The 16,406-nt window shown below is 30.2% G+C and overlaps 2 protein-coding genes across 3 annotated transcripts in view; both read left to right on the top strand.

Annotated features, from left to right (window-relative positions):
* The first annotated feature begins 537 nt into the window (after nt 1-537).
* On the top strand, nt 538-4,773 carry LOC110819638 (cationic amino acid transporter 1). The gene is made up of 3 exons (XM_022048896.2): nt 538-834; nt 939-1,348; nt 3,212-4,773. The coding sequence occupies exons 2-3, from the start codon at nt 943-945 to the stop codon at nt 4,594-4,596; spliced, it is 1,791 nt and encodes a 596-aa protein (XP_021904588.1). The 5' UTR covers nt 538-834; nt 939-942; the 3' UTR covers nt 4,597-4,773.
* A 10,640-nt stretch (nt 4,774-15,413) lies between these two features.
* The window catches only part of AIR9 (Outer arm dynein light chain 1 protein), a 101,333-nt gene continuing 100,340 nt past the window's right edge, over nt 15,414-16,406 (top strand). For both annotated transcript variants that reach the window (XM_088211200.1, XM_088211199.1), the window contains exon 1: nt 15,414-15,597. The gene's annotated coding sequence lies outside the window, so the exon portion shown is untranslated. The remainder of the gene's footprint in view (nt 15,598-16,406) is intronic.

The following is a 16,406-nucleotide window of genomic DNA, read 5'->3' as shown; positions in this document are numbered from 1 at the left end:
AATTTGAGTTATGTGCAAGTTGGGAAAAATTAGAAATAAACAAGAATATGAGGACTAAATTGCAAAATTAGTGGGCAATTTATGGGAATTTGAGTTGTGTGTAAGTTGGGAGAAATTAGAAAAAAAAACAAACAAAGAATATGAGGACTAAATTGCAACATTAGTGGGAATTGGAGATGTGTAAGTTGGAAAAAATTACAAATAAACAAGAATATGAGGACTAAATTGCAAAATCAGTGGGAGCTGGAATTGTGTAAGTTGGAAAAATAGAAACAAAAAAGAATATGAGTACTAAATTGCAAAATTAGTGGGAATTGGAGTTATATGTAAGTTGGGGAAAAATAGAAAACAAACAAGAATATGAGGACTAAACTGCAAAATTAGTGAGAGTTGGGGTTAGGGGTAATTTGGGAAAAATTAGTAATAACGAAAGAATACGAGGACTAAATTGTAAAATTAGTTAGAACCTCGACAAATGCCAGTTGATTCGGTCGCTGATTTCCCGCGAGATACCAAGCCGAACGATTTATTCTCCACTATATTTGAAACCCCCTTCTTCGGATTAAAACTCTCATTCTCTTTTTACAGATCTCTCTCTCTCTCTCTCTCTACCTGTTTTCTTATTGCATTTCATCTTCTCCATTCTGGTTTCCCTCATGAGCGAATCTCGGCGACAGCCGGTATTGTTTCTCGCTTAGTTGGATTTGTACCAGAATTCTCGTTTCTCTTGCTTCGATTCTCTATATTTAAGTGCATCTTTTGTCGGAAAGAGAATCATCGATCTCTCGTTCTTTTACACACTCAATACACTCATCATTTTCGTGAATCTCGACGGTATCTTCTTCTTCTTCTTCTTCCCAGCGATTTACTTACATTTTTGTATTTTTTGTTAATTAGTCACTGATTAGGTTCTGTTTAATTAATTTTAAAACTTCTAGAGAGATGGAGGAAGCAGGAGGAACAGGAATCAGGAGGAGAAGTTGCACTTGCTCAAAAGACGATTTTCTTCCTGAGGAATCCTTCAAGAGTTTTCAGAACTATGCTAGAGCGCTCAAGGAGACGCCTAAAAGATTGGCGGATCGGCTCATGACTCGATCCTTGGATACAACGGAGCTCCATGAAATCAAGGCACGGAGTGAGCACGAGATGAAGAAGAGTTTAACGTGGTGGGACCTCATGTGGTTTGGAATCGGCGCCGTAGTTGGCTCCGGCATCTTCGTGCTAACTGGTCTTGAATCACGCCAACACGCCGGACCGGCCGTTGTCCTGTCTTATGTTGTCTCTGGAATCTCTGCAATGCTCTCCGTTTTCTGCTACACTGAATTCGCCGTCGAGATCCCCGTTGCCGGTATTTTTTATTTCTATTCTAATCATCAGCGATTTGTTTTTTTATTATCGTATCAAATATATTAATTTGTTTTCTTGTCAGGCTAACCGCTAATATCATTCACTCAAATTAAATACCAAAATTTCAATTTAAAAACTAAATTATGCCTTAATTAATATTATTCCTTAGTTTTTTACGTGTGAAATTAAGGAAAATCACTCCTGATTAATTTTTTTGTTTTTTTACGTGTGAAAAACTAATATCATTTCTTACTTTTCTTAGTTTTTTCACTACAAATGAAATTAACATCGTTCCTTAGTTTTTTAGGTATGAAATTAAGAAAAATCACTGAGTATATTCCAAAAATACACCTAATGAATATGATAATTTTTTGTTAAATAAAGATTAACATGAACTTAATTATATTACCATACTTAATAGCATTTTGTGGAGTATATAATTATTTTTCATGAAATTCTGATTTTTTTTAAAAAAAATTACGTTAAATATAAATTTAAAATTTGAAAATTTTAGTTTATTTAAGAAACTTTTGATACCTAATAAAGGTCTTCGTTTGGATACGTGTAAGACCAGACGGCACACACTTGATCCGTGATTGTCATTGGAAATGTAGAAATGAGAAAACCATGTCTTCTTTTTTTTTTTTCTGGGAAAAGTAACAAAGCCACGTGTTGAGTTCAACGCCTTTTGATTATAGATTAGAAATTTTTTTAAAAATAATTATAATTATCAAAGAAATTGATATGCAGGCTAAAGATTTTTAAATATTTAGTTAGTATTTCCTATTAATATATAGCTCAAATTATTTATTTTGTTTTTAAAGAAACAAACGTAGGGCAGAATCTTTTGATGATAAAATGAAGAATCTTGCAGTTAGTCTGACATGCCTAGGGATTTTAAAGTTGACTTTTGACTTTTAGTGTGTGTGAAAGACGCATCCAGTATAGTTTGCATGCTTAGAGTATATACATGGCAGTATTTTATTGGGTTTTGTCTGTAGCTCATGGTATGATTAGGACAGTATGATATTCAACTTTCATTTTGTCATCAGTCAAAAATAACTTTCTCATTTTCATACTTTGCCCAATGACTTTTGGTTTTGGAAAAGTACGACTTTTTATTTTGGAAAAATTGGTCAACGATTTGTTATTTTAACACTTTGAAAATTTTATAGTACTAATCGATGAAGATCCTTATCTTCGTGGCTGATATTTTATTTTTGTTAATAATTGGAGACACTAAAATAATATTTAGTATCACCACTATAGTATTAAGATTGTGATAAGATCATTATATTTTATTATTTTCATAAATAGAATATATAATTTACAAAATCTTGGTATTAATATATATAGTTAATATATGAACATGATATATATCATATTTATATGTTTACTTCATATAGATTTTAATTTTCATAAAATAATTTAAAAGAATTAAAATAGAAATAGTATTGTGATGCTATTGTTGAAAGAAATGAAAATAGGGAGAACATTAAGGAAAGAAATATAAATTATTATATGTAACTGTTATAAACAAAAGGAAAAAGCTAATGATCTTAGTGTAGTTATAATAAGAAAACTATTAATATTTTTTTTTATTGTTAATTTATTTAAATGACATGAAAATATTTGAATGAAAATCCTATCTGCTACAATTTTAATTTTTAATTTATTATAAATTACACATTATATATAATAAATTTTTAAAATTATAATCTGTATATAACATGAAAAAAATATCTAGTTATCATTTAACAGTAACTTCTCAAATAATATATACTTAATTATGGTTTTGATTGGATTTTAGGTAGCTTTATTGTTGGATACTAAGTTGATTAGAACCCTTTGCGTTTGTTTATAGGTGGATCATTCGCATACCTAAGGGTAGAGCTAGGTGACTTTGTGGCCTTCATTGCGGCAGGCAACATCCTCTTAGAGTACGTGGTGGGCGGAGCAGCCGTGTCACGGACATGGACATCATATTTCGCCACTCTTTGCAACCGCGACCCTGAAGCCTTTCGCATCATCGTCCCTAGCATGGGAGAAAACTATGGCCACCTTGATCCTATCGCGGTCCTTGTCTGTGCAATCATCTGCATCCTCGCTGTCCTCAGCACCAAGGGCTCCTCTCGTTTCAACTACGTCGCTTCCATTATTCATATGTTTGTCATTCTCTTTATTATCGTCGCTGGCTTTACAAAAGCCGATCCCAGTAACTACTCCGACTTTGCTCCCTTTGGTGCTCATGGTGTCTTCAAGGCCGCTGCTGTTCTATTTTTCGCTTATGTTGGCTTTGATGCTGTGTCAACCATGGCAGAAGAGACCAAGAACCCTGCTCGTGATATCCCTATTGGTCTTGTCGGCTCCATGGCGGTCACAACAGCGTTGTATTGCGTATTGTCTGTGGTGTTGTGCATGATGCAGAACTACAAAGAAGTTGACATTAACGCTCCCTACTCAGTTGCATTTTCTGCTGCCGGGTTAGATTGGGCCAAGTATATTGTTGCTGCCGGTGCACTAAAAGGCATGACCACAGTCCTTTTGGTGGCAGCCGTGGGTCAAGCCAGGTACCTAACCCACATTGCTCGCACCCACATGATGCCACCATGGTTCGCTCACGTCAGTCCAAAGACTGGTACCCCAGTTAATGCCACGGTCTTCATGCTTTCAGCTACTGCATTCATCGGCTTCTTTACAAAACTCGATATTCTTGCCAACCTCCTTTCCATATCCACACTTTTTATCTTCATGCTCGTCGCAGTCGCTCTTCTAGTCCGACGTTACTATGTCGCTGGCGTGACATCCTCAGCAGACCGCAACAAGTTCCTCATTTGCCTCCTCTTAATTCTTGGATCCTCAATAGCCGCTGCTATATGCTGGGCTGCAACTGAAACTGGCTGGATTGGATATTGCATTATACTGCCAATTTGGCTGTTAGGCACCCTGGGTCTTGTCCTAGTTGTCCCACAAGCAAGGCAACCCAAATTGTGGGGCGTCCCATTGGTGCCATGGCTGCCATCAGCTTCTATTGCCATCAATATATTCTTGCTAGGATCCATAGATAAAGCTTCCTTCGAGAGATTTGCCATCTGGACTGCTTTTCTATTGATTTACTATTTGTTGTTTGGGTTGCACGCATCTTACGACACTGCCAAGGAAATGGAAGAAAATAAGAGTGTTGTTGACGGATGCAAGAAGGTTGAAGAAGGTACTGCTCTTACTGGCTCTTCGTCTATACAAACATAATATGGTTCGTACATTCATGTCAAGAAACAACGCTTGATTAATCGTGTACATCATGTTTATTTCTCATGTTGTGTGCAGTTCCCTATTTACACTAGATTTTGAAGGGTTTATTAAGAGAAGAGTAGAGATTGTCGATTTCATCTTTTAAAAAAAATTAAAATTTCAAATTGAAGGTTTTACATTCCTGTTCAGATTTATGTTGCTTCCCACTAGAATATATTTATAGTCTGTGTTTGTAAAAATTCATGTTTATAAAGCTCGCAACCTCTCCAAATTTTTTCACTCCGCCACTTTCTCTCTGTTCCTTTCCGCCGCCGCCGCCGCCGCCTTTTTTTTTATTTATTTCCAATCGCCAGCATTCCACTTGGTACGTTTGCTAATGCTCATCGTCAATTTGGATTCTTCCTTTTACTGGATAATAATATTTTTTTTTTTCATAAATCACAAATTATTTTCATAATCCAAAATATTTATTATCTAAGTCCAATTTTCTAATGTTCAACTTCAATTACAATATCCTTTATAAAGTACAAATCAATAGTTTATTATTCAAGTATCTATCAATGCGTGTCCAATATATATAGAAGGATTCATGCATATCTAAGTGTTCAATATGTGTATATATATATATATATATTCATTAATATCCAATGCAAGTCAAGGTTTCACAAAGTAGAAGCATATCCAAGTGTCCAAATATAACTTTAAAGAATTAAAATATATATATATATATATCCATCAAAATTTCATAAATATAAAATGTCCATCAACTATAAAACAATAATCAAAACTTCATACATATCAATTTTCTACACTTATTTTGTTGTCATCAACTAAAAATTAAAAAAAAAAATTATCAAATGCTCATCAAACATGAATCCATAAAGCTTAATATAATATTAATAGATCGAAATATATAAAATAGCACATAGAAATCACTCGTAAAATATCCGGACATAAACAGCACATACAGCATTTTTTTTTTTTTGCCCTTAAATCTAATGCCTAAAGTAATATTTCAATTAAAGTATTTTTACAAGAGATGAGAAATCACTTACAACTAGAAAAATCCAAATGGGTGGAGGTGGGACCGAATAGAGTAAGAAGATGAAGAAATAAAAGTCAACGAAGTTAAAATAAGGACAAATAATTAAATATGTATATATATATATAAGCTAGAAGTAAAACAAAAGAGAGAGAGAGAGAGTGTGTGTGTGTGTGTGGTGTGGGGGGATTGGGAACTTATGGAGATATTTGAAGAAAAAAGAACAACAAAAATAAAATGTATATATATATATATGTGTGTGTGTGTGTGTATATATAATGAAAGAGATGGGTAGGAATAGATTTCACAAGCAGAAACACATTAGAAATTTATTGTGGCATGAAGTGGAGGGAAAAGAAAAAAAATTTGAATAAGTGTTTAGGGATAAACACAAAACATTTCAAAATAATATATATATATATATAATCACTGCAAAAATAACGTATAATTAATTTCTTTTTATGTTTAGTTTGAAGAAAATTTAATACTTTTGTATTTGAGAAAAAAATTTAATCACATGCTTTTTCATTATAAACATCGCACAGAATGATGGTTTTATTTTAATAAGTTCAGATGTCATCTTATGCGAGTTAAATATTTTATCGTATATTTTTTCACATATTTTTTCGTATGAATGATAAACAAAATTACTTTATATTAATACGTTCAGTTGTAGTTCGTGTGATAAAAAATATTTTATTACATCTTTAGCCAAAATTTAAAATTATATTTATATTTGTACTAGAAAAATTTAGGGCGTAAATGAAAAAGAGAAATGAAAATATGGGGAATTTTGAAAATATGACAAAAAAGAGAAAAAGGGGCATGATTGAAGAACAAAGAAAAGAAGAGTAGGCCAAAAAAGAAATAGGGAAAATATAAAAGATGAGCCTAAAACTATATATATGTATATATATATATATTTTTTTTTTTTCAAAACCCAGCCCATTCTTTTTATTTTTCTTTTTCTTGGTTTCTTTTTTTTTTTCTTCCTTTTTTTGGGCCAGTCCAGTTCTGAAAAAGATAAAGAAAATAACTTTTTCTTGGTCAGTTTATCTATTTCTTTTTTCGTCCTAAAAAATTTATATATAAGACTATAATATTTAATGAAATACAATCAATCAAAACAATTTTTAACGGATTAAAATTATTTTTGTCATAAAAGATTAATAGATATTTAATCTATTTCTCGTTTAGTATCAGATTTATATTAAATATATATTTTAATTGAAAAAACTTTTAATAGTATACCGAAAATTATTTACGACGAATAACGAAATGTTAAAACGGGTCATATTTTGTCTTCCTCCCTCTTTACCATTTTATGAAAGAGTCTTCTTGTGGTTTTCCTATAATTGAATGTAAGCATTTAGAAAAGGTAATGCCTAATTAGTGAACTTCAAATGAAACAAAATGTTGTCGTTTTGATTAGGTTGATTGGTTTAATAATTATGCTTTTTATAATTTATTTGTGCTAACGATGTTTTGGTAGAAGGGAAGAAGGTGTGGAATAATTAATCAAGCAAATCATAATCATTGGATTGTCCTTTTTTTATATATAGATGCTACTATAATTATCATTATTATAATTACATTATTATCATTTATTTTTTTTTATTATCACTATTAATTTTTTGTTATTTGTATCAATAATATAAATTTTATACATCATTACTATAATTTCTTTTTTTTTTTTCTTTCTCCCACTTTCTTACTCTCCTTACTATTATTATTATTATTATTACTAGTAGTAGTGTAATAATTGGGTTTATAAAAAAAAATAATATATATATGTATAGAAGAGGGGGGAGCAGTGAGAAGGGACAGTTCAGATTAAGGGATGAGAATAGATGGTTTGGATGATTTAGCAGGTTGAGTATAAATAGGATGAAGAGAAAAAAAAAAAAAGAGGGAGAAGAGAGGAGAAGAGGCAGTCGGTCGAGTAATTGAGAGAGAGCTGGAGAAGGAGGAGACGATTAAGGTGATTGAGTGAGTTGTGGCTGTGTTGAGGATGATGGAGGCAGAAAGTATTGTAAATTCGAAATTCAAACACTGAAATGACAATTTGTAGTTAAATTCTTACTTGAAAATGAATACTTGTGTATTAAACCCTAGACGAGAGAGAGTATATTTAACCGAGAGGATAGGGAGCCGTAGAAGGAGGAATGACTCGTCTAGGAAAGTCGATCAGAAAGTGAATCGAGAGGAGGAAGTCTGGTAGGAGAAAGCGTGAGGGAATCGTGCGGGAGGGATGATCGAGAATGCAAAGATAAAAGCTGTATAAATCTATATCGGTATATATATATATATATATATATATCAGAATGTCACCAGAGGGAGAGGAAATCTGAATAATGTATGAATTGGGCAAGGAAATGTAAAAATGTGTAGGTGAATACAGGACAGTCATCAAAGAGAGAGGAAACTTAGAGATCTCAAAAGTTAGGCTGGGAGTAGAGTAGTGAGTGACTGTGGGAGTGGTCTGAGAGGGACAATTGGGGAAGATGAGAGAGAGAGATACCAGTGAGAGGGAGTGGTCTGAGAGGGACAATTGGGTGAGATCAGAGAGAGACAGAGAGATACAGATGAGAAAAAAATAGAAACAGTGAGTGAGGGCGTGGTGAAAACATACATTAGAGGTGTGTGTGTATACATTATAAGATAAGAGTAATGAGTATGTGTATGAACTACGTTGATTGCACATGTGTGCGGACAGTAAAATGAGCTAGTTTCTGTGTTTGTTAGTTATGTATGCATGCACGAACTATTTCGTGTGTCTGTTGAATATACATGCATGTATGATAATTGACTGTGATTGTGGACATTATATAACTCTACTTATGGTATTTTCGTGGATGGATATGCCGATTTTGGCAATTGATGGTTGTTGATACTGGAGATAAGTGGGGTCACTGATGTTGGTGCTGGTTAAGGAGTTATTGAAAGGGTAACAGTGTGAGTATGTGGCCAGTTTATGATCGAGGATTGATGGAATTGGGGATGAGTTGGGTCACCCACATTGGTGATGGAATAAACGGGCAACGTTGTGAGTGTGTGGCAAGTTTATGGTCGATGATTGATGGAATTGGGGAGGAGTTAGATCGCTGATATTGGTGATAGAATGAATGGGTAACAGTGTGAGTGGGTGGCCAATTGGGGTTCGAGCAGTGACAAAAAGGGAGGTAAATGGGTGGCCAATATTGGTGATGGCTGGGGGACTTTATATGAGGAGTAATAGTGTGGGTGTGTGGTCGGTTTAAGGTCGAGTGGACATGTACGTTTGGTACTGTTTGTGTGGTCTATTGTGGTGACTTCATGTGATAAGAAATGGTAAGAGTTGACGATTTTCTTCAATGAGAGTTCTAATTACAATAAGGGTAAGTGAGTAAGAGGAAAAGAGTGTGGGTAGGGACGATGGCGTGCTAATGGAAGTGGGGACCTAAGAGAGTAGGCATTTAACTGGATTTACATGCTATGTTTATGATTTGAATTTATTTTACTGAGCTTATGTATGCTCATTATTTATCATTTACAGATGATATAGCACCAGAAATTGGACCAGAGCTGCACTCTTCCGAGTGTAGCGTGTAAAAGAGACGGAACATGGAGTATGGATAGTGAAACAAAATACTTATATTGTAACGCCCCATAACTTGAAAAGAAGATAAAAACATGAATTGAATGTAGAAACGAAATAATAGAGTTAGGGTTTACATTCCTTACACAATAATTTAGAATACCCAATAGAGTTACGAGAATGACCATTCTAAAAGAATAAGTAAAAAATCAAGAAATAAATAAAAGTAAATAATTAGGTATCCAATTACGACCTTCGCTAGCTTTTCAAGAAAGTTCGGGTGGTGAACTATTCACAACCTCCTTATTGATCAGAATCTGAATCTTGGTCATATTGATCTGAAATGGTTAATGAAATGGTAAGCTATACTAACCCAATAAGAATATCACACTACTCACCGATACAGAAATGAAAGTTGGTAAAAATCATAAAAACAACTAATATAGCTCTTAAATTAAGTAAATTTATTTATCATAAATAAAATTATTTATTGCATACTTATTGTAGCGAGCTTTCCAAAACTGATCTATAGAGACAATAACACAAACAACATCATAATATCGTATTCAATTAACTAGAACAACAATTTTTTCTTTTTTATTTGCTTACTGGTATCCCTGGGGGTCCATAGGGATGTCCCACCATGTGTGAACCCATAACAAAACTTATCAACTAATCGGCAGTCCCCATACCCCGTCCAGTATGAGCGCCAAAAGTACTATCCCTTAATATCTCATCAAGTATGAGGGTGAATCGGGTCATCCCCATATCTCGTCCAGTATAAGTGCCAAAAATGCCATTCATTGATACCCCATCAGGTATGAGGAAATGTTCACGGTAGAATTTCCTACGTACCCAATTCGTTCACCATCTCCCAAGATATCTAGTAAGACAACTGTTTCATTAATTTACTTAACCAAACAATTTCTCATTTACATTTAATTTTTAGTTTTATAATTTAACTGTAAATTATGCAAGACAAAAAATACATCCATCAAGAAAACACAATTGAATCATCTTACAAATTCCAGTGTATTATCGTATATTTAAAATTGTAAAATCAAAAAATCAGTTAAAACAAGACAAACAGTAATAAATAATTGGTTCCGATTCTATTACTAACCTGTAATTAATTATCGAAATTTTCTAAATTACGCAAAATATCGTATTATTTATAATTAGATTTCAATTCATAACATAGAATAAAGTGATGGATTCTTACTCGAATCGATGTTCGAAATATCGAACGTTTAGCTGCGCCTACTGGCGGTACCCGGGTTCGTACATAAGTAAAAATAAGCTTCACGTACCTAAAAAACCCAAAATCAGTGTTAAAATCCTTTTTTTAGCTAATTTTAGAATTCCGGCATAGCGACGCTACCGCGCTCCAGCGACGGCACTGCCGCCCGCGACAACAATTTGCCTCAGACTAGCCATTTTCGACTAGTTTCGACCGATTTTATACCCATACTTACGAAAAAAACACATTAAGGGGCATCGGATGACAAAAAAAAATTGAAAAATAAAAACCTACTGGCGACAAGATTTTCCATTGTGGTGGCTCCACTGGCTCACCTTCGTGGTTTGGTGTTTTTCTTCAGTCAACCTGTAGAAAACATAATAGCGAATACAATGGTGAAAAAATTGCACGAAATGGTAAACGAGAAATAGCTCATTGGAGATGATCTTTGGTTTTTCATGCGGCAACGCCGCCGAACTTTATCCGTGGTTTTCGGCTCATCCACTGCTTCTTTTACTTCAATTTGGCCATAGGGGTGTTCAAAATCAAATTCCGAGCGAATATGATAATTTTTATCTTTTCTAGCCATCATAGGTGGCTCCGGCGCGACGACAGGCGGCGGTCGGTTCCCTTCTCCAGCGACTTGTTCTTCTTTTCTGGTGGGGGACTAATGGTTAGGGTTTGAGTTCGGTATGAAATGAGATATTTACATTCGTCTTCCTTAAATATAGACTGTTCATCGAATTTGATCTCGACCGTTCGATCACGTTTAAAGAAAAAATGAATATGGACTGTTCATCGCGTTTAATCTTGATCGTACGATCGTGTTTAAAGAGGGAATGAATATGAACCGTTTATCGCATTTAATCGCGATCGTCCAATCGTGTTTTATGAAGAAATGGATCCGGATTGTTCACGCGCGCGGAAACACATCCGAGCTGTCCGATTACAGGTACACAGATTGCCAGCGTGACCTCTCGCATGACACCGAGTCAGCATACCTTGCCATATAGTAAGCTCCGATTCATCCTACGTGGCATATTTTTTCTTAATTGCATTTTGACCATCATTTTTTTATTTTTCTTTCAAAAATACCCCCCGTAAATTTTCACACATTTTTTCCAAAATTATTTTCAATTTCATCTTCTACCTATTTTTTTTTCAAATTTTATATTAAATAAAAATTTAAAATTTAAAAAATTTATTTTTATATATATTTTTTAATTTTAAAATTAATCCCGAGCCAAATTTCGGCCCCAAATATTAAATCCGTAGTTAGTAGAAAGTAAATCATTTTGCAATAGGAAATTGTGAAATTGTAATCTACAATATTGATGAATATACAATGGAGTAACCTTAGTAATTGAATGATTGGATGTGAACATTTTCTACGTGTCAAAGTACACTGTTATGCAAAATTGATTATGGGGTGGTAAATGTTATGCCACGTATGCTAATAGGGTCATAGTAATGCTGCTGAAGCTAAAATTAGGGCTTTACAAGTAGTTAATGGTACACAATTAATACAATTATAACATAAATAAAGATGCATTTAATGTCTAAGGTTATATTGAAAAAATAAATTTATAAATGATGTACAATCATACTAAAGTAAAAGAAAAAAAAAATACAAGAATTTAACGTAGTTCGGCAGTTTATCTACATTTACGTATAAGACCAACAATAAAATATTTTACTATGATAATTTGATAGTACATCACCAGTAGATTAATAGACTTATTTATAAAGATACTAGTAGAGTTTTTCTTAAACAAATTTTTTTTATAATATACATAAAATATTATATATGATAAATACAAAATATCTCAAAAGATATACATAAAATATCTATTAAAATAAACATAAATTATCTCGTATAATAGATAAATATCACTAAAATTCAAACCACATAAGCAGTTTAATTATAATTTTAATACATCTTAATAACGAGATAGTAAAAATATAATATAATGATTTTGATTAATTTTTAATACAAAATTTAGTGTATTCTATTTTAAATTAGTTATATATATATATATATATATATATATATTTTGGTAAGAAAATTGAGCAAAACTATGGGAACTTTTTAAATGTGTTGCAAATTTATTCCAACTTTATGATAAAAAAAATGATAACATAATTATAGTAAATGACAAGAGACAATAATTATCATAAGAAAAGTGAGAATAATACAGGCAAGGAAAAAAATAATATTTGACAAAATTTTTAATTTTTTACTAAGTTTTTCAAGATAATAATGAATAATATTATTTAATTGAAAAATATAAATATATTGATCCACTAAAGTAATTTTATAAGAAATATAGATGTATACATGTATTTCATTATGTAAAATTATGAAATTAATTACTTTTCATAATATGTTTAATTCAATTTTGAATAAAATAATTAATTTTCATTTATATATTAAATTAATTTCATTTTCTATACATATGTGCATGTACTAAATTAGTGATATGCATGCATTAAACTAATTTTGGAAAATAATTTTAAAATTAATTAATTATCAATTAGTAAATTAGTTTTTGTCAATAATTGATTTGATACTTTAATTCTGAAAATAATTTTAAAAATAATTAATTTACATTCATGTATTGAATTAATTTTAGACATAATTAATTTTCTTTGATAATGTTGTTATCATTATAGTTTATAATAAATGTAGTGATAAGGATCAATTTATTGATGATGTCATAAATACATTTATCACTATTTTTAATTAATATTTAATTGTGTGGTATTTTCCAATAATAGTAATAAATCATAAGAAGAACAGAAACATACAAATATATATAAATATACATACATACATACATACATACATATATTTAATATTTATGGACATGAAATGAAGTGTTTTTATAATATATTTTATTTTGTGTTGTACACTTACATGTATGTTTTAGATTAATAATATAAATGATTGATTTACATGCATGTATTATACTAATTTTGGAAATTAATTCTAAAAATAATTCATCTACATGCGTTTAATAAATTAATTTTAGAAATAACATATTTAATTTATTCAATATTTTAATTATTTAAATTAATTTTAAAAACAATTGATTTACATTCATGTATTCAAATTTATTTCAATATAATTTTAGAAATAATTTATTTAATTCTTTGATAATGTGGTTTTGACCCATAATCAATTTTTTTATGATGTATATAAAAAAAACATGAATTTGAATCAACATAATTTTAATTAGTTAATTAATTCAATAATTAAATAATATTATGTTGTTAAGTAGTGAGATTAATAGGAAACAACAATAATTAATTAAAAATTCAAAATATTTTGTTAGCTTTTTCAAAAAAGCTAAGCACTTTTTTTTTTATTATTTTGTGGCAGTGAATTTTCAAACCATTCAACACATTTCAAAAGACAAAAGATATAACAATTATTATATACCTAATCCATGTTGAATTTTGAATCTTATATAATATTGATAATTTGTAATGAATTTCTATCACCGACAATACTATATTGTATACATAAATATATTTACACATATTCGTGTGTATTGAAATATTGAATGAAACAAGTTTTTTTTTATTAAAAAATTAAATAAATAATATTTTTTAAAAACACACATCAGATATATATATATATACACACATAAATACAAAAATCTTAATTATTAAAACTACCAACATAGCTTAACAATAATTCTAATGGGTTAAACAAAAACCCTTTTAGAAAATAAAAAATAAAGTCGTAATAAAATTTAATGTTTTTATGACTATACTTATATCATATTTAATTTAAAATTCATATATTATATCACTCCGTCTAAAATTTTAGAGATATAGACTTCCTACTAATCATACAATTTTTATATTATTATTTAAATTTATTTATAAATATTGTTCGTCATTTTTAAAATATAATATTCATTTATATAATAACACATTAACCAACGACATTTTCGTATATGTTTGACTAATTTGATAAATATTTAATAAAATTTTATACTTATTAAAAAATAATACAAAAATATAAATTCTTTTTATTTTATATATATTTATATTTATATAAAAAATTTGTCGAAATTTCATTATCCTATACTTAAATGATAATGAATTCTCTAATAATATTCTTCTTTTATATATTATACATAAATAAACCATTAATTAAATTATTTTTATTTATATAAATAAAGAATAAATTAATTTTCTACACTTATTATATACATACATAAATTACTTTTTGAAAAATAAATAATTATAGTGTGTATAAATCAAGAGTAAAATAATTTTCTATACATAAGTACGTGTATAAGTTATTATTTGGAATCACTAATGTTTTTGTAATGTTGTGACTTGATATTGTAACACCAACATTAAGCTTATTATACATACACATATAAGATAAAATTAATAATTGAAATACTTTAATACAATACCTATAAGGAAATGTTGTCACGTATTATTGCATATTGTAAGTAAACTCGAAATGGTATCTTCATATATTTTTATTAACTTTATACAATTGTACTTACTAGATATGTTCATGTTCATATTCGTACATTATTTAATTGTTGAATCGTGGTGTACTATTTTTTTAATTAATTATTTAATTTATAATAAAAAATAAAAGGTAATATTTTATAATAATAATAATAATATAATATATATTTTGAAATTATACAATAATAAATTAATTTTTTTTTTTTTTTACATTTTTATGTAAATAACTATTTTCACAAATAAGACAAACTAACACATAATTATAACGTAATGTTAAATCAGACACCAAACATACCCAATTATTTGAAAAGACAAAGGCAGCTAATTTTCCGCCATTTTAAACTAATTTCTTATTATTTTATTTTAAAATTAATTTATTATTATTTTATTTTTTAACGTTATTCTAGAAAAAAGCATTTATTTTTTCGCTTATAAACAAAAAAATAACACTCCACTCCCTCGGTCTCTGAAGTGGTCTCTCTGTACTTGCTCACTTTTTTCTTCCTGTTCGCCTTCCTTCTTCCTTTACTTTTGCCCCTTTTTTTCCTGCGGAGCACCGAAAACCCTAACGATGTCAAGCGATCTTTTCAGTTTCCGTTTGTTAATTCACTAGATCTGAGGTGAATTACTTTGTTTCAAGTAAGTTTCTCTGGTTTAAGTTTGCGTGAAGAGTTTTGCTCTTTCGCATTGGATTCTCATTTCTTTTTTTTTTTTCTTTTATTTTTTTCAAATCATTATCGTTTTCAACTGAGGTTAAACTTGTTCAAATATTGGCTAAGTAACCTACATTCTGTTGTTTCAATTCAAGTAAGCTTCTCTGGTTCAATTTTGTGTTAAAGAATTTTTCTATTTTCGAATTGGATTCTCATTTTTTTTTTCAAGTCCTTCTCGTTTTCAACTGAGGTTAAACTTGTTCAAATATTAGAGAAGTAACCTACATTCTATTATTTTAATTCAAGTAAGCTTCTCTGGTTCAATTTTGTGTTAAAGAATTTTTCTATTTTCGCATTCGATTCTCAGTTATTTTTTTTTCAAGTCCTTCTCGTTTTCAACTGGGGTTAAACTTGTTCAAATACTGGCTAAATAACCTACGTTCTACGATTATTTAGGAATTGAGATTCTGGTTTCGGAAATGGATGCTGAGGTTATTATTTTGTTAATTTTTTGCTGAATTTTGTGCTTACGAGTGATTTCTTTTCCTTTTTTCTTTAAATTTCTATATTTTCGTGTGTGCGAATGGTGTGGTTTCAGTTGCATTGTTATTGTTTGGTGTCTGGTGGTTGAGAACAAGAGGAAAGTAGGAATTAGAAGTGGATTATCGTATTCTTTATTTTTAGATATTAAATTGTGTTTGCGTTTCACCTAAAAAAGTATTTTGGTTGTTTACTTGTTTCCTTCAAGTAAGTGAAACTGACACGTTAACTGAAACAAATAATTAGAGCGAGTGA

This window comes from Carica papaya, chromosome 9 (genome assembly GCF_054855325.1).
Source record: "Carica papaya isolate Zhongbai chromosome 9, ASM5485532v1, whole genome shotgun sequence".
Lineage (NCBI taxonomy): Eukaryota > Viridiplantae > Streptophyta > Magnoliopsida > Brassicales > Caricaceae > Carica > Carica papaya.
The sequence above is the reverse complement of the archived record's forward strand: the minus strand, read 5'-3'. Positions and strand labels throughout refer to the sequence as shown.

What these genes read in the sequence shown, in the direction of transcription:
- LOC110819638 (XM_022048896.2), top strand. Translation starts at nt 943, where the DNA reads ATGGAGGAAGCAGGAGGAACAGGAATCAGGAGGAGAAGTTGCACTTGC. An exon ending in CGTCGAGATCCCCGTTGCCG is followed by an intron (nt 1,349 to 3,211) that starts GTATTTTTTATT and finishes GTTTGTTTATAG; the next exon opens with GTGGATCATTCGCATACCTA.